Raw genomic sequence first — 19857 nt, 5'->3', positions numbered from 1 at the left:
AGACTTAAATACCTTTCTACCATATAATTTTCAAAATTTTTTATCTAGCCAATAAGTATAGTAAAATCTTCAAACTTACTCCTGTTCTATTGCCTGATAGCTTCTACCTTTCTTTGCTAAAAAATAATCATCTCTCAGAAAATTTGGATGATGTTCTATTTTTTTTATTGAAAATAGACTCATTAATAATTTAAACATGTAAATTTTAACACCTAACTATTTTTCTCCAATTTTTGAACATTTTCCAAAGTCAGAACAGGGGAACTCGAACTCATTCTGACCTTGTCTCACAAAATTTATTATATTTCACATTTTACAATTTCATTACCTACACCATTTATTCTATGAGAAACTAGACTCAATAAGCTTTAATTCCATCTTTTGTTCATCCTCTAATTCGATTTCCAAATTTATGATGATTTTTCAAAGTTAACTTACTGCTGCTGTCCAAATAACAAGCAATTTCGGCTTTTTGCCGAATCTCATTTTCTGCGTTTTGGGTACACACCTGGTTTTGTTTGAAGCTAACAAATAACACTAATTTAATCTTACATAAAGTGATCCCAAATCGAACTCGTATTGAGGTTTTAACCTATAAGCGACTAAACCTTACCTTCAACCGATGAACAGTAATTTCAACACAAACTAAGACTCCGATTGGTGATTACGAGCCCTTGAATCCTCCCCCAATTGGCATAAACAAAACACTTTAGAAGAAAGTTAACAAATAGAGACAAATCACTTATATAAAACTTACCGAACGATCGCAGACAAACGTGGAGCAACACGAGGCAGAGTGGGAAAAGAAAAATCAAGAAGATGAAGGGTGAAAGAGAGTAGAAATTCAGCAGCAATGAAGAGAAAAACGACAAGAGGGTGGAGGGATTTTGGGGAAAGTAAAAAAAAGGGGAAAATGAACAGAATATTTGATAACCACCCCAATCCCTAATTTCTCTCCATCAAACTCCCTACTAAATTCACTACTAAGATTTTTAGTCCATCTCAAACTCTCCCGGACGCACGAGCGAAAATAATGCCCACGCCAAGATTCGAACACATGACCTCCTTCACACCAACACTCCACTTATCCACTAGACCAGTAGGCCCATTCTGTTAATTATTTGCCAACTTTTACTTAAAACACTACTGACCAAAGATAGGGCTTATTCATAAAAATACCAAAATTTTCCCAAGTCCTGGCTTGAACTTGAGACCTCCCAAACACACTTAGAACACATAACCACTAAAACAGATAGATATTTTGTGTCACACACAATACCCAAAATTAAAATTTTAGGGCATTACAGATTTAGACAATTCCAGTAGTAAATGTCACAATAGTACTTATATGTGGATACAAAGTAAAAGGAATAATAGTAAAATTATCAAATTGTCACAATTTATATTGACATTACTAGTAAAATTGAAATGCATGTTAAAGTAAACCAGAAGTTTACTGATACAAATGCATTTACTACTTGGCGTGACCAATTAGACCATCCTGGATCATATATGATGCGAAAATTAATTGAGAATTCATATGGACATTTATTAAAGAACCAAAAGATTCTTTAATTTGAAGAATTCTCATTTGTTGCTTGTTCTCAATGAAAATTGCTTATTAAAAACTCACTAGCTGAAGTTGAGATTTAATGTCTTGCATTTCTGAAATGAATATGGCTCATTCATCCACCATGTGGATGATTTTGATATTATATGATTTTGATAAATGCATCTATAAAATAATCACATATGTGTTATCAACTTGCAACCTGTCGTTTGTAAGATTGCTTGTTTAAATAATTAATTTCAGATCATGCAATTCAGATAATTCATCTTGTTAATTCCGATGTGTTTATATCTCAGTCTTTTATTGATTGAGTTTGAAAAAATTTTGTAAAAGTTTGTTATTTATGTCCATAATGGTTTAGAGAAATTATTGATTTAACGCCTTTGATTAATGTCTAAACCATTATTTATGAGAACAAAATTTCCTATTTCAACATGAGATTATGTTGATTTACGTGTTGTACGCATCAAGCCAATAAGCTATAAATACTCCCTATTACAATTGGTTTTTAGTCAAGAGCTAAATATTTCCCATATTTAAACTTTTGTATGTGCACATATATTCAAATTGATCCACCAAAACGCACAACAATGATTGACTCCTTAAAGAAAGTTGATAAGCTATAAAAGTAACATATTTTAATCTCATTCTTAATGCATTTTTGGATGATTACTTATGCAAATTGGTTAATTTGATGCTTCCAGTCTTTTAAATTCATGTTTCTATACTTAGAAGATAATTTGGGAGCAAAAGGAGAGAAAGCCAAAATCAGACAAAAAGAGCTATTTTCAGAATCCACGTAGCTTGGGCATTTCCACACGGGCTAGGCACATGCCCTTTCTTTTTTTATGTTTTGTCTTCTTCCCCAACTAACCCCTAACCCTAGCTGCCTTTCCCACTTTCTTCCATTCCGGCCGTCATTCCTCCATCGTTGAGCACCCTAGCCATCCCCTCATCGAACCTTTCTCTTAACCCCCCACATCCGCGTCGCACCCCTACCGTTCCAAGCCTTCTCTCTTTCCCACGCACACACTCACTCCTCCACTGTTCCTTGCCCTTCCCTCGTCGAACCAGCCACCCCACCCCCGATCCTGTCCTCTCCTTTGCACCACACTCTTCCCCCCTCGTTGAAGCCCCGAGTTCTTGTCACCGACCCTCACCGCGTCAGCCACCGACCATCGTGTATACCTCCATCAGTTTCTTTTTCCCTTTTTTCTTTGTTTTTCTTTTCTTTTATTTATTTATTTATTTTTCTTTTCTTTTCTTTACTTCTTTTATTATTATTATTATTCTCTTTGCTTATCATTTTTTATTTCTTATTTTATTTAATTTGCTTATTATTTCTTATTATTTTCGGCGTAGATATTCTATTTATTTAGCTTGGCTTTTTAAGTTCATCTTGAGCAAATAGTTCGTGTCATATTTTGATTTCAACATTTATTCGTCGGCCTTTCTATTTGTTTAATTGGTGATATTTTTGTTTGTGTTTTTTTTTTATATTGGCTTATTCTATCTAACAGGTACACTATGACGAACACACGGGGAAAATCTAAAGTCACCGTCCCTGCTTTAAAAAAGCGGAAGACCTTTGTCGCGACCTCTTCTTCAGGCACTTTTGCTAAGGCACGACAATCATTCCTCTGCTTTTCACAGGGTCTTTAGGTTGACTTATATCAGCTTCTTCGACTAAGGCCACTCGGCTTAGGCTGATGTATTGATTCGATCGCCTTGGAGTAGGTCCAGACAGCTAATTATGTTCGCGCCATCATTGCTACAGCCTCGTGGAACCGATTATTTTCCATCATCGAGACCACATACATAGAACTTACTTTAGAGTTTTGTTCTACATTTACCCTACAACAGGTAATGACGACCCATGACGAGTCGGGCACCATCACTTTCAGAGTCGGTGGCACAGTGCGGCACATGAGTGTCCCTGAGTTCAGCGTTACTTTGGGACTATACATTGAAGAGTTCATGAGTGCTGAGAACTTCCTCCGCTTACATCGGCACATCCACTACTCACTATCTCTTTGTTGGGTAGACCTCACGACAGGTACGAGACCTTATGACGCGAGATGCTCAAAGGCGACTTCTCTTCCTCTAGCCTTACAGTATATTCATGCCCTTTTAGCTCACATATTGACCGGTAGGAAAGAGAGCACCGGAGTCGTCGGTATCTCCGATGCATATTTTCTATGGAGTATGACCACGGGGCATGTTTTCATGTAACCTACTTCGTCGCTCTTGCTTTTCACCATCAAACAGAGCGCAACAGGAAGAGTTCTATCTGTTTAAGCCCTTATGTGACTTGACTCACTCAACAGTTCAGTCTCCTAGACACACCGGAGTAGTCCTCCTTGCTTACACTAGTTGGCTAGATGTCCCTAGAGGGAATATCAAGTATGACCTACATGAGGATAATTGAGCGACTTCATGGAGTGGATTCTCCTCAGTATCGACTATATCATTCTGACCCTCAGAATGGACCCGAGAACTTTACTGATGATGCCCTTTTCCGTCACAAGGATACACCTCATCCTCCACTTTCTAGTCACTGTCCTGTTTCTTCTATTGCTACTTTAGAGAACCTCTCCGAGCGGTTCACTCGCTTCAAATAGCACTCCTTTCAGAGGTTCGATAGTATTGACGCGACATTACAGAAGATTTATTAGAATCTCCATATCTCCTCTTTAGCGCCAACGACTCACGACACTGACGCCTCGGATGATGAGTATCATTGAGTTTATTTGTTTTCTTTTTCTTTTTCTTTTTATGTTTATTTTTGTTTTTATTTTTAGTTACTTTTATTGTTATTTTCTTAGACTTATTTCGTTTCTTATCTTTTGAACTATATTTTTATCTTTATGATTGTTCTTAATCGAGTTAGTAACATTTTAATCTTCTTCACTATTTCTATTTATTTTCTTATTAGTTTGCTCAGAATCATGCACTACTTCTAGATTTGTTTACAATTTCTCTTTTCACTATTTTGGCAATTTCGTCCAATATTTAGGGTAGTTTCAATTTTCTCACTCTCTTATGATATTTTGCTTATATTGTGATTATAATTGTTTGTACGTTGAGGACAATGTACATCTTAAGTGTGAGGAGGTTATTTATATAACTATTAGAAAATCCCTGAATTATTCTTGTGTTTAAGTAATTTTCTCATTAGAATGAATTTTTATCAGTTTGAGATTTTTGTTGATGTTTTTTGGATTAATTTGTAGATAATTGTGGATTGGTTGATTTAAAATTTAAGACATGAAAGAATCAAGCATGATAAGTTATTTTCAGAAATTAAAAATTTTTAGGTTGTTTCCCTAAATTGAAGTATTACCTTGAAATTTGAGATTTGTAAGTTTGACATCAAAAACCATGATTTTTTGTGAGATTTTGAGCCTTTAGAGCATACATTTTTCTTGCTCATTTTATTATTGGTTATGAGTGTGCCAATTTATTTGTTATTCTAGAACTTGCTTCGACTATACATTTCGAGACTACACCGTTGATTTGATTTACTGAGATGATAAAGATACTTAGGTTTTAACCCACTTATCCCATAAAAAGCCTACCTTTGTAATTAATCCTTAGTGACCCCGTTGAGCCAAACACACCGTTTCTTGATTTACCCATTAATGTTAACCCATAACTCTTTTTTCGTTAAGGTTTTTTCCCATTTTATCGACACCCATTTTGTTGAGATTTGATTTAGTTAGTTGCTTAACTATGCTCTTCTGTTTGATTTGCTAAATTAGTCCTGATTGTTTAGTTAAAAAAAAAGAGAAAATAAAAAAATATTGATTTTTATTTAGTTCTATGTTGATTGAGCTTGAACAATTAAATTCATATTTTGAGAAGAAGCTTGTTTTTATTCTTGAATAGTTCTTGATTTATGCACTTGTTTTTAATTCAACATTTGTTTATTTTTTTCTAGTTTGGTAATTTATCAATTCGATCTCGATTATAACCAACTTTTTTGGCCTTTATCCACACCTTTAACCTAAGCCCCTTTACAACCTCTTAAAGATCTTTTGATTTGTGTATCATCTCATTTTATAGTGGTGGAGATTTGATTTTCATGCAAGCCTATGGTAATGACCTTTCATGTTTGACTATTCAGTGCTTATTCATGAACCTTAAACACTTTGAGTGATTTGAGTGAATCTCTAGTGAGGATGTCAATTTTTGTCAATTTTGAATTAAAGGTAATTACTTAGATAAGGGGAGACACATATGTTTTCGTGTTTAAAAATGTTAGCTTGGATTGTTTGAATCTTTAGTGTTCTTTTAGTTGAATTGCCAATGCATGATTATTTGTGAATTATTTTTAGAAATTATTGATGGGAATTACAAGTTGAGAAAGATTAATTTTAATGTGAGCTGAGGATTTTGCTTAAGGACAAGCAAACACTTAAGTGTGGGGATATTTGATAAGCTATAAAGGTAACATATTTTAATCTTATTCTTAATGCATTTGTGGATGATTAATTATGCAAATTGGTGAATTTGATGCTCCTAATCCTTTAAATTCATGTTTCTATACTTAGGAGAACATTTGGGAGCGAAAGAGAGAAAACGAGCCAAAATTAGACAAAAAGAGTTGTTTTCAAGATCCTCACGGCTTGGACATTTCCACACGGGCTAGACATACGATAATCTGCCAACCCGTGTCGATTTTGCACCCTACTTCCCAAATAGGCGAAAAAACCCAAATTTTAGGGTTTTTGAGCATTTTAAAGTTAATCAATACCCATTAGAAGAAGACATAAGTGGGGCAATCAGAGTAGATCGAAGAAAACACTAGAAGAACACTATTAGAATCAACTCGGAAGCAGATCTCCATCAACATCAAAGATCTTATTTAAATTTCTTTCAGAGTTTTATTGAGTTTCGTATGTCTTGTGGTTATTCTGACTTTGAGATGTTTCTATTCAGGATTATGAACTAAATTCCCTAGATACCTAGGGAGGATGAAACCTATGATGAATCTTTTTATTTAATATTTGTTTTTATGAGATAAATACTTGATTCTTTTTCTCAATTATGTATGCTTATTTCTTGTTTTAATATTTTCGGAATATTAATTCATTTTTAATGTGTTTATTTCAGTGGAGCAAAAGTCCCTATTTAAGAGTAGATCTAGCATAATTGAATGGAGTTGCATGCAATCCTAGAAATAGGACAACATAAATCTACCGGATTAGAGTCAAATATAATAAGGGAATCTACAGATCGAGTTAATGCGACAATAGGGATTTTAATTAGAAAGAAATTTCAATTAATCAACCTAGAGTCAATTGTTCTTACTCTCAAAAGAGATATTAACATAATTTAGGGATTTTCATGGATCAAGACACAAGCTAATAAATTGTTTAATTCAGATTCATAATAATAGGTGAAGTCTAGGTGGATTCTTTCCTGGATATTGTCTATCTCATTGGTTATCTTTGATTATTTTCCCATTTCAGTTTCTGTTGCGTTCTTAGATAAATCAATTTAGTAATTTTAGATTAAAACACAAGCACTCCAATTTGTCGGATAAATAATAAGAAGAAAATACTTACTAGTACTTTTAGTCCTCATGGTACGATATTCTCTACTCACCATAGCTATACTATTGTTCGATATGTGCGCTTGCCTTTGTCGTATTTATAGTTAGTTTAGTGACCATCAAAAGTTGAGAATATAAATTAATTACAAGTCTCATTGTATTATTCGATGTTTTGAATGTATCAGAGATTCAAATTATGACATGATTCATGATTACTATTTTGATTTGATAATTTTCCCGACATTAGGGGGGAGAGAAATAATAACTTGTAATGAGTTAAGGAAGAGAGTAATTTGAACCAGAAGTTCAACAATGATAACTCATTACAAGTTCCAAATATCAAAATTCTCATAGAAGAAAATAATAAATCACTACAGCCAATTAAGCTTTTAGCGGCGTTTTTAGTGGCGTTTGGATCGAAAACGCAGTAAAGGTTGAATTTTTAATGGCGTTTGTATTGAAAAACATATTTGTGGCGCTAACCGAAAAATGCCTAATAAGTCGTTATATAGTGGCGTTTGTGGAAATAGCACTGCAAATAGTACATATTTAGCGGCATTTTATGTTACGCGCCACAAAGGTACAACGAATGGGAGCAACAGCGTTTTTCCCATAAACACCGTGAAAGGTAAAGAAATAGCGGCGCTTTCCCTAAACGCCGCTAAAGGTATAATAACAATAGCGGTATTTTTCGCATAAACGCTGCAAAAGGTAAAACAATAGTGGCATTTTTGCATAAATACTGCAAAAGGTTAAAAAAAATAGCGATGTTTTTCTCATAAATGTCGCGAATATTTTTTAATTTTTATTGAAACGGCATCGTTTTGATAGCTGACCCCCAACCCTTATTCCCCAAAATCATTTTCCCCAAATCTCTAACTTAGTTTTTTCCCCAATTCCCTAACTTAAAATTTTCTTTCCCATCCGTCTGCTGCTGGTCATCTGTCTGGTCATCCATCTACTGCATCACTTTCGACAGTGCATTTGCCATCAATCTTCATCTCCTTCGTTGACGCTGCTCCATCCATCACTGCTCAACAATCCTCTGCTCAAGGATTTGTTATGGAAATGCAATAAACTTAGTATGATTCTATTTCGTGTTTGAGATTGAAATGTTTGATAATACAATGGCATATTATGTAGAGTTTGTTGTTAAAATTTGTTTGGAATAAGTTATTTTTATCTTTTCAAGTCATTTTATTTGTACATGTAAGCTTTGCAAAACTGTACCTGAGAAAGCTTTTGAATGTTTATTATTGCATTCATTCTTATTGATTTAATATTTTCTTGCTATGTCGAGCCATTTCTTATTTTTATTTCATGAAGTACATGTTTCGGACACCTATGCCTGCCTCAGACTAATTCATGGGTACTAGGATATGATGCTTTAAGAACCATTTAATATCCAAATACATGGAAAAACTTAGAAAGAAATTAACATACTTGTGCCATATATATATTTGTGCCCGAAACTCTTCTGAGTCTGAGTGACAATTTTATTGGGCTTTATTAATTTTGCATTTCAAAAACACTTTCTGACAATATGTTTTACGTACGGGAATTAATGTTGTCAACATGTTGCAGGAAGGCCTTGCAAGAAAACTGAAAGAGCTAAATATCACAACTGTGGTAAATGACATTTCTTTTAACTATTGGTTGTTTAATACTTGAACTGCAAACCAGGCACTTGCTACCATTTATATATAGTGGCAAACATTTTTTGTTGTTACTCTCTTCTATTGAATGATGAGAAATCAGTTAAGCATGATCTTTATATCTAGTTTTAGTTTGAAATCTTAGTTTTGGTTTTTTAGTAATTTTAAATTAGTTATGCTTGATATGGTACTTATATAACATGTCTATGTGCATTAAAATTTTTGGTATAACAGTGGTCAATGTTAATTATAAGTTTCATCTTGTTAACTTTTTGAAGTATTTTGGGCATCTCAATTACCAAACTAGATTTTAAGTGCTTGTTATATGTCTACCGTTGCAATTTTATTGTTAAAATAAGATAATTTTAGCTTGGCATATTAAGTTTCCAAGAGTCTTTTCCATTCTTTGTACGAACAGATTCTTTGTTCCATCACTAGATCTTCATCTTTGGATACAGCCAACTGTTCAATACTTTAAAGAAGGCAAACAGGAGGTTGAAGTTGTGGTGGTGATGTTACACGAATAATTCAAATAATGAATAAACTTTACAACATGTAATAATTCTTCCTCTCTACTTTCTTATTTTGCTGCTTTCTTGAACACGAGCTTATGCAGTTGATTTAATTAGATAATTAAGATGTTAGGTATAATGTTTACTAAATTATCCAATTTCCATATTTTGTTTAAACTTAATACGTTTTTGTTCTGCCTTTTTTATTTGGTTGGAAGTTAAATAATGCTGCTCCGGCTAATCATTTTTTCTTAAAGCATCTATACCTAACATCCATGTCTTGACGCATGTCCGAACATTGGTCTGGGGAGTGTAGTGATATGATCTTCCCTAAGCACTCCAAATATATGTAACTTTTTAAAAAAATTGAAATCACCTATGTCACTTACATCGGAGTCCGAGTAACATAGCTTAATATAATTGGAAGCCTTTTGAGAGTGCATTATTTTTTTATTCTAAATTAATAGTTGAGAAGAGTTCAGATTTGAGTGCAGCATCTCAAGTACATGTGCAAAACTTAAGTCCACTATGCATTCACCAATTTGCAATTTTGCATACGCATCTAACTACTTAGAATTCAATAAATTTAAATGACATGAATTAATATATATTAATGTCAATTTATATTATCATTTATTTATTATGTTTTTTTTATTAAAATAGTGAATTGGATCCCTACAAAAGAAGTATTCGATAGGCTCATTTGAATTGCCTAATCAAACAACTCCATTTTAAGCTCTCCTTAATTGCATTTGTAAGTACCTCTTATTACTTACATGTTTTAATTTAATTGAATTAAAATTTGAAATTGCTTGTTTATTTGATTTGGTTGTGGTAAATTTATTACTTATATGCATTTCAAAATTCCTATTAGTTTATAACTTGCAAAAATAATATGCCTAATATTATTGTTGCAATTAGTTACTAATATTTCAACTATTTTATATGTATTGCAGATAAAATTCCTAGAAGAAGATTTTGAGATCTAAATGCTATTAAAATTCCTCCAAATTCAGAAGAAACAAATAGTGATCAACAAACTGTTATTGGATTTTCGAATGTTCCAAATACAGTTAACGAACCTGTAGAAATTCAAAGTAATATTAACTTTAAGTTACATGCATGTTGACTTTTATTATTAATTTTTGTTTCAAATTCTTATATTATCATATTCAAATTTTTAGCTGAAAATGGTGGGAGGTGCAAAACTCGAGGACGTACGCTATTAAAGGATTTATACAATCTAAATTCTGTGGAGCATGTCAAAGTATCTAGAAACAATCATGGTCAACCTATTGGATCAGAAGCTCGAGTTTTAGTAGGATACTGGAGCATTATAGCACAAAATGACGATTTGTTGCCAATCAACTACGAGTCATGGCATCATATGCCTAATAGTAACAATAATCATGCTCTGGATAATATTGGTAATAATGTGAATGTAATTTATAATACTTTGGTTTAATTTTCGTTTATATTTACTTTCTAAACTTGTGTTATTTGCAGGAGAGATTTGCTTTAGAGGTCTCGGATAATTATGTGAAGAAAGCATTAGCAAAGAAATGGAGAGACCATAAATGTACTTTAAAAAGGAATATTTTAAGAAAAATCTAAGCCTCGAAGAGAAATTGTGAAATGTCCCGCTGGGAATGCTGAGGTACCAATGGGAAGATGCAGTTAGATTTTGGAATTCAAATAAAGGGGAGGTATTACGTAGTTCTAAACTCTTATAATTATTTCAGTTTATAGTATTTACTATATACGTAATAATAATTTCATAATGTAGGATCGTGAGCGAGTTGGAACTATAAGTAGGCAAAAACAAAATTTATGCACACAGCTGGGACGAAAAGTTTTGTTTGTGTAGCTGATGACGAGGTATTTTGAATTTATTAATTGTGTCAAATATTAATTACTTTCTACTAAATAATATTTTTTACTATATTGTAGGAATTGTCGTCTGGTAAAAAAGTTGGATGCCTTCAACTTTTTGACATTACACATGGAAAGAAAGATGGATATCATATGACTATTAAAGCTGCAGAAATTATGGTATATTTACTTAATAAAAATTTGAATTATTTTAAATATTTATCATGTTTAATGATAATGGTTTAATTCGTTGTTTGTAATGCAAATAATATATTTCGTTATGTTGCATTTGCTTGATTATATATTTCGTTTCTAACTCCATAATTGATTTATTAGGAGAAACTAAAGGATAAAAGGGTGGGGTATGAAGCTACGGCTTCAAGTGGTAGTTCTGTTAATCTGGACAATATTGATAACCGAGTTATTACTGAAGTTTTGGGTCCTGAAAGGTATGGTCGGGTTTGATTTCAAGGATCTTTCATTAGCCCAACCCAATATTTTGAATCCAGCTCGCAGCAATACATGCCTTCGGCGAATCAGGCTTAAGTTGAAGTTCAGATGTTAAGAGACCAGAAGGCTTAGATGCAAGCGAGCACAGTTGAGAAAATTGCTTAACTTAAAGCAGAGGCAGTATCAAGAGAAGCAGAGGCAGCAGCAAGGACAATAGAGGCAACAAGAAAATATGACGAACTCTAGCTACAGCTTCAAAATATGATGAAGATGTTTCAATAGAATCAATCGCAAAATCCGCCATCTTAAACTTTTGTTTTCTTATTGTGAGAATATCTTAACAATATAACTTTTGAATATATTTTTTATTTCAGTTATTAATTTAGATCATATACATATTTCTTTCGTGATAGTATCATTTAGATTTGAAGTTTGTTGTTGGATTTGAAGTTACAGAAAAATATGTTGGAAATCCGGGTTCTATATGAAATAAAATGGATTGGTAAAATCTGTTAATGTTAGTGGTGTTTTCCCACAAACACCGCTATAGAACATGATCTTTAGTGGCGCTTTTACTACAAACGCTGCTACAGAACATGATCTTTTGCGACGCTTCTAGCTACAAACTCCACAACATGCTCGACTCTCTTGCGGTGTTTTACAACATAAACGCCGTAAATTTTAGCGGCACTATCTAAAGCGGTGTTTTTTACGGTGCTTTGATGTTTTAAGCACTACTATAAAGACAAAAAAATGCCGCTAAAGACCTATTTTGCTGTAAATCTAGATGGTCATATAGTGAAGACGGGTTCTCTAGAAGAGACCCAAGACGTACCTAATAAGTAAAACTCCAGAAGAGAGTCAGGTACTTGAAACTGAAGATTAAAATAGTGAAAATAAGAGATCTCGATAAGTTATGTCAATTTGAGAAAATGTGGAATCGATAATAAAAGTGGTCGACAATGGTTTTGTATACAATATTATTGTTGAAATAATGAAATAAAAGGAGGATCATGAATAAAATATATTGATAAATATAGATATGGAATAGATTGTTCAAAATAGAAAGAGCAACTCGAGTACAATTAAATTCGTGGATTTTTTAGACTAGTAGTCCAAATATCTAAAGGTATAAAGCTAGTGAATGTACAAATGAAGTAGTTTTGCAAAAGCGGAATAAAAATATGAAGTTTTTCGTTAAGTCTTAGCATTGATTATGAAAAGATACAATATTCTTTTGTGGTGGATGTAATAAACTTTAGCTATATTATTAAACTGACAGTTCATAAAATATTTAACTTGCGTCTAATAGTTGTTATTACAACTTTTTATAAATCACTGTATAGAAGCATATTGAAATTCTCGAGAAATTGTTCATTTATATGAATTGAAATAATTTCAACATATGTGGTAAATTTGACTAAGTGAATAGTAGTTAAAGGAGGATAATAAAATGATCCAAAATACCTATTTATATTTTTATAGAAGAATTATGATTAAAGTTTCCTATGATTATTGTTGAAACTCTTGAAGAGATCAAAATATATTTTCCCAAAATTTTCCATCACTCATGACTTTCAAAAGAATGGTGATATAAATGCTTAGCAATACATTTAAATAATAATTTGAAAAACTATTATTCAAGATTGAATACGTAGAATATGAGATATAATGTGATGTTTTTATGAGGGAGAGTAAATATGCGATGTACTCTTTTTTCCTTAACCAATGTTTTGTCCCATTGGGTTTTCCTAGTAAGGTTTTTAATGAGGCAGCATATTATGCGTATTATAGATATATGTACTCTTTTTCCTTCACTAGAAATTTTTTTCCACAGGGTTTTTATCTTAGTAAGGTTTTAATGAGACACATTATCTACCAATGGACATCCAATGGGGAGTGTTATGAATATCTTATTAAATGGATGTCCATCAAGATCAAGATAAATTTTGATGTATTTTAAATTCTAATAGTAATTAGAAGTAGATCTCTACTCATTTATACTTTTTATGGCTATAAATAGAGACTCTGACGAGTAGGTTGAATATGGATGGGTGTATAATAATTTTCTTTCTTTAAATTTTGATGATGTGGCAAAATTTGATTAGTGCTTAAAAACTTTAGTTTTTAGGATCATCCTAATATAAATTATTCTCATTTAATATAATATATGAAATATTTAAATAATTTAATATAATAATACATCATATATATTATATCACAAGGTATTAAGTTCCCATTAATGTGGATGACTTTTTTTAATAACATGTGGCATTCTTTTTTAATGGCACATGGCACTTTCCTTATATTATACTTAAACGATTTTTCATATTTTAATAATGGCACATGGCACTTTCCTTATATTATAATTAAACGATTTTTCATATTTTAATAATATAAAGCATAAACTTATAAAGGGAGATAATTCAAACTTTTCCCATATTCTAAACTTTTGTTTTTAAACGTCCATCTTTCGTATAGATTGTTGATTTACGGAACGTGTCGATTGGATCCCCTCGAAGCTCATACTATCCAGCTCTAACTCAATAGTCTTTTGATCATTTTAAATGGGTTATGTGACTTGTACATAGGTGTTTATATGTGTTAGCTTGGAATATTAACTTAGTTGAACCTTACCTAATACATGATTTTAGAAAGGCTACATGTGTATATGTGTTTGCCTTGGTAACATGTTGTGATGTTTGAATGCCATATATGGGCATAAAACGGAATGGTAAAATGTTAGTTTGAATGGTTAAAAGACATGATTGAATAGAATGAGTTTGATTAGGTTGAATTGATTTGTTTGGGTGCCAAATGTGACATATTGAGTCGATTGGTGTGAGTTGGTTTTAAAATGATATTTTGGTATGTTATTGGAATTGTGCAAAATGCACCAAATGGTTAGGTTGAAAGGTTAACATGAAACAGGCACCAAGTGACCTAAATTGAGCCAAAAATAAAGTCCATGTCGCGATGAGCTTTGGACTTCATGCCACGGCGTGACAAGGAATCCCATCATCAAAATGAGGCAAAGTCAGCATGTCATGTTGTGATGAGGAACCCCTTCACATTGCGACATCGTTCTGAAATTTTACAAATGTTACAACATGGTCCTTGTTTGATTCTAGGTTAATTCTAGAGCATATGTAAGCTCAATTAAAACCCGATAAAGGTTGTAAATGGTATTTATGAATTGAAATGACTATGATTATATGATTTATGTTTAATTTTAATTTTAATTGTTCATAATTGCTTCGAAAACTATTATAGTATCTCGTAATTTGGACCCGAAAACTGGGTCGGGTGAGAGGTGTTACACATTCTTTCGATATATTTGCACAAACAAAAGTTAATAAACAACTCGTATTAATACAATATAACACTTTAAAACAAATTAATCCAAAATACCATTGCCGACAAAACCTTTTGTTATAAAAAAATATATACCATTTTCGTATTTAACTTCGAACTCATCCCATTTTTTAAAATTATTTTTTTACATATTATTTTTTTTAAAATTTCCACTTTAAATTTTATGGACTCTATAATAACAAATAAGTAATTATATTTATATTACATATAAATATAATAATAGCTAAACATAAAAAATAAAATAAAAGCATAATAACTTATTTGGCCTTTTAATTTTACAAAAAAAATCATTTTAGTCTTCCATTTAATTTTTCGCTTTTTTTTAACCCTTAAACTTACATTATTTTTCAAATCATTCCAAAATGAATGGAAAACTTTGGCATCCACGTTTAAAAATTCAAAAAAATTATAACTTTTTTAGTATTTTTAAAAATTAATTAATTTTTAATGTTCCATACACGTAGACTGTCACGTTAGCAAAGTTAACAAACAGTAGCTTTTCCATCCATTTAGGGTAATTTAAAAAATAATATAAATTTAAGGATGAAAAAAATTAAAATAATGTTTTTTGTAAAGTAGTAATAATAATAATAATAATAAAACGCTTACCTTGCTTGCTGCTGTTGGAAACCAAAGATGCTAACAAAAATGAAAAGGGTTGACTTAATGATTTGATAATGATAACCATACTTGTCTAAACGATGTCGTTATTGTAGGCGATACTATATTTTACTATAGTAGATGACCCATCCTCACTAATAAACTACATTCTATACCAATTTTGTATTTAATTTTTTATATTATTTTAATAAAAAAAGACCCAAAATTTGTTTTACAAAATATTTTATAAAAAAGGCTATCACACCTGATAAAAAATATTAAGGTGTGGTTTGTTTTACAAAATCAAAATACTATTATGACAGTATCAAAGTCCAAATATCGAAGTCCGAAATGAAGCAATTTGAGACTTATCTGCCAAATTGTGCCTCCGAATTACCAAGCGTCCAGTTTGAAGAGAATTTATAGTTTCTCAAATTGCATGCCCTATTTTTTCTTTTTAATCTAAACTCTTAATTAAAAAATAAATAGAAAATGAAAGAGAACTGTTTGAAGGAGGAATTCCATTTGTATAAGGCTTTGAAAATTCTAAAATCAATTTTTTTTTGTTTACGTCAATTTCTTGAAGAGTTTTAAAATTCGAGGGAATTTAACTGTTCAATTTTTTTCAGTTTTAATAAATATTCCTTAAAACTTATTTTATTTATATTATTTATATTTTTTTACAAATATAATGATATTTATATTGAATATTTTTATATTATTTATATTTTATAATTATTTTTAATTGATAAAATTCCGATAATCTAATTTTTTTTCTAAATCGGCTAATTAGAAAAACTAGCATTTTAAATTGAAGAATTGTAAAATGTTAACCTTTTAAAAGTCTCAAAAATTTTCCCTCAAATACAGTGTTTAGAAATTTGGGTGAAAAAAGGATTTTCGAAAGTCAGCTTCAACGCCTTTAAAATTGACCTTTACCTTTTCTATGTGAGCTTTATTTAAGCCTAAAGGTTCAATGGTTGACCAGCAACCATTCAGGTACTGGTGAATCAAATTCCCACTGCTTTTATACCTTTTCTTTTCCTCATCACTAATCTACATATAGATTGAGGGATTACATAACGTGGATAAAAAAAACATATTTTGGTTTACACTTCATTTTAATTTAATATTGTAAATAATTTTGCTGTATTTTTTTTTAGGAAAGAGAGTCAAACAAAGTATATTAAAGATAAAATGAAATAAGAAGCAAAGTAAAGGGAAAAATAACACTCAATATTTGTTCGAATCTATTATTGACTAAAGCTAAGATTACGCTTGATGAATATTTGCAGCCCAATGTTACACCTAGGTTGTATAAATCCCTCTTTGCACAATACAAAAAGCAAAGTTGAAAGAGTATGGAATAAAACACAAGGCAAACTATCCAACTTAGACACTCCGACGCCTACCAGCTTGGTATTTATAAGCTTTCTTCACCATGATCAGCAACCACGTCAAATACCATTTATCTTTATTGATTAATGATAAAGCTCGAGAACTTTAAATCCTAATGTGAGGATGTTGAAAGTATTTAGAGATCATTTTTTTTCTATATAATTGGGGGAAGAAAATAAAATTATTTGGAACTGAATTTAAACCCTAATACTTACAACATGTTTTTTGATCAAAAGATTAGTAAAGCAGAGACATTGAGAGGACAAAATTTGTGTTATTGTCGTTTTTCTTAACTAAAACACAACCCATCTCTACATAGTATTATAATGGCCTTTCTAAGCTTGACCAGCTCGGTGTGAGATAAGATGACAAGTGGTGTGATTGGCTAATCACTAATCACTTGATCTATTTCCATATGATTGATTATGGAGAAATATCAAAATAAATACAGAATCCCATTACAGGAGGGTCGACAAGTTCCAATTTTCTAGCAAGAGGTATGGGGAGCCATGAGAATAGCCAAGAGGCAGTCAGTCATATGCCCATTAATGACATACTTCGGTTACTGAAAAAGACAAAAAGAAGCCCCATCATCAATGGGGAATTTCTCTCACAATATCTTTCCATTGAATAAACCAGGATGGGCTACTCTAACTATCTGCCCAAGACTTTTTTCACCAACACATTGCCATATTCTAATAAATAATAATAACAAAAATCAAACCATTGATCTGCCTTTTAGTCAAGCATTTTAATTTTCTGAAATCTGAACCAACCACCTTTTGGAAAATTATCTTACACAATTTCTAGAAAAATACTTCTTTTTTTTTTTTGTTCTTTTGAAAAGTATGAATTCCACTGTTTTTAGACTGAAGATGGAGATGGATGGCTTTCAATTTTCCTCATCTGAGTCCCCTGTTTTTGTGATTCATCTTCATCGTGGTAAACATAAGCAAGCCCCCCATGTCTTGTCAGGTCCATGCCAGCCATTTCATCATCAGCTGAAATCCTTAAAAGCCCAAATTTATGAAGAAAATAGAACAAAGTCCCCATTGTAACACTCACCCAGCCAACAATGACCAGAATTTGGATAATATGAGCAGCCAACAGTCTCCCTCCCCCTCCCATAAATAACCCATATCGAACTGGCCTGCTGGGGTAAACTTCCCTCACATACTTTTCCGAAGCAAACAAAGCTGTAAAAATAATTCCCCAAGCACCACATCCACCATGTAGTTGAGCCGCTTCTAGTGGATCATCGAACTTCACTTTCTCGGCCAACTTGTTGCAACTGATCAACACCCAAGCAGCCACAAAGCCACAAATAATGGCAGCCCAGGGTTCAACAACAGAGCAGCCTGCCGTGATAGCAGCAAACCCACCAAGCAAACCGTTGCAAACATCAGTCACATTCCAATGACCGGTCAAAATCCTTTTCCCAAAAAGGGTAGTCAACGCCGCCGTGCATCCTGCTAAAGTGGTGGTCACCGCCGTTCTCCCCACCGCACTCCACTGACCATAATAGTTGCCGGAGGTGTAAAAGCTGGAGATTTTGTTGAATGAACCGGGGTTGAACCCATACCAACCGAACCACAGCATGAAAGTTCCAATAACAACAAGGGTTGCACTATGACCACGCAAGGCAACTGACCTACCCGAATGGTCGAACCGGCCTATCCTTGGCCCTTCAATAAGTGCACCCCATAAACCGGCTACACCACCAACTACATGAACAACCCCCGAACCAGCAAAGTCAATAACCCCACTGCCAAACAAGAAGTCATCTGTTCGCAAAGCGCTGGCCCAACCGTCAGTCGCCCAGAACCAATGAGAAACAACAGGGTAAACAAAACCGGTTAAGAACGAGGAATAGATAAGATAAGAAACGAATTGGGTTCTTTCAGCTATGGAACCACTGGTAATCCCAGCAGCTGCAATAGCAAAAGCCCATTGATAAAGGAAATTGCTATAATCAAACGAAGATGAAGGAACGGATCGTAAGGCAAAGTGGTGGCGACCAATGAAGCCATTGGAAGGGGAACCAAAGGCAAAGGCAAACCCGAAAAGGTAGTAAAAGAGGCCACCAATGGCGGCGTCGAGGACGTTAGTAAGCATGATGTTCATGGTGTTTTTGGCACGCACTGAACCAGCGCAAAGCATGGCGAAGCCAAGTTGCATGGAGAAGACGAGGTAGGCTGAGAAGAGAAGGTAAGTGTTATCAACGGCAAAGGAAGTGTCACTGAACTTGTTGCATATGTAGTCGGCTGCGGCGGTGGCGTTGGGGCCAAGAAGCGGAGCTAAGTCCGCTGAACAAGTAGCCATGGCCAAAAAGGAAAAGGTAAGTGAATGAAAGGAAATACAGAGAGAAAGACGGAGAGGGTTACAGGCGGGCAAGGGAATGGAGCGATGTTAATTTACAAAGAGGACTTTTTGGGAGAAATGAAGACTTTTCAAATAAAATTATTTGTGTGTCTGGTTGTTGTAATGAAAAAACAGTTATATAAAAAGTAAAAATACTTTATAATTATTTAATTTTGCAGGCATTAGTACCCCAATGTCTTCTCTTAGTTTGGTTTTCCAAATTATCTTAATATCAATCTACCATACATTTTATTGTTAAGAAATGTAGTCACTATAATCAGATTTTATTCCAAATTTCTTTTTTATGGTTGAAAATTAAACTATATGTTAAATCTAGATTTTATTATTTTATATTTTAAGGGATTAAATTAAATTTTTTTTTAAATTTTGGTGTTAAAATATAAGTTTCTCTGGTATTAATTTATAATTTGATCATTTAGAGGCTAGAATTATAATTTTTCAATTTTGGGGGCTAGGGGCCTACCTCCCTTATATATGCCTAGGGAG

At 32.7% G+C, this 19857-nt stretch overlaps 1 protein-coding gene across 1 annotated transcript; it reads right to left on the bottom strand.

The window, feature by feature from the left end:
• Positions 1-17738: 17738 nt before the first annotated feature.
• On the bottom strand, positions 17739-19509 carry LOC107914949 (ammonium transporter 1 member 1). The gene has a single exon (XM_016844019.2). The coding sequence runs from the start codon at positions 19309-19311 to the stop codon at positions 17854-17856; it is 1458 nt and encodes a 485-aa protein (XP_016699508.1). The 5' UTR covers positions 19312-19509; the 3' UTR covers positions 17739-17853.
• Positions 19510-19857: the final 348 nt, after the last annotated feature.

The sequence above is a fragment of the Gossypium hirsutum genome, chromosome D10 (genome assembly GCF_007990345.1).
Source record: "Gossypium hirsutum isolate 1008001.06 chromosome D10, Gossypium_hirsutum_v2.1, whole genome shotgun sequence".
NCBI lineage: Eukaryota > Viridiplantae > Streptophyta > Magnoliopsida > Malvales > Malvaceae > Gossypium > Gossypium hirsutum.
This window is presented reverse-complemented; position numbering and strand designations above follow the sequence as displayed.

Coding starts and splice junctions, on each gene's coding strand:
- LOC107914949 (XM_016844019.2), bottom strand. CDS start 19,311: ATGGCTACTTGTTCAGCGGACTTAGCTCCGCTTCTTGGCCCCAACGCC.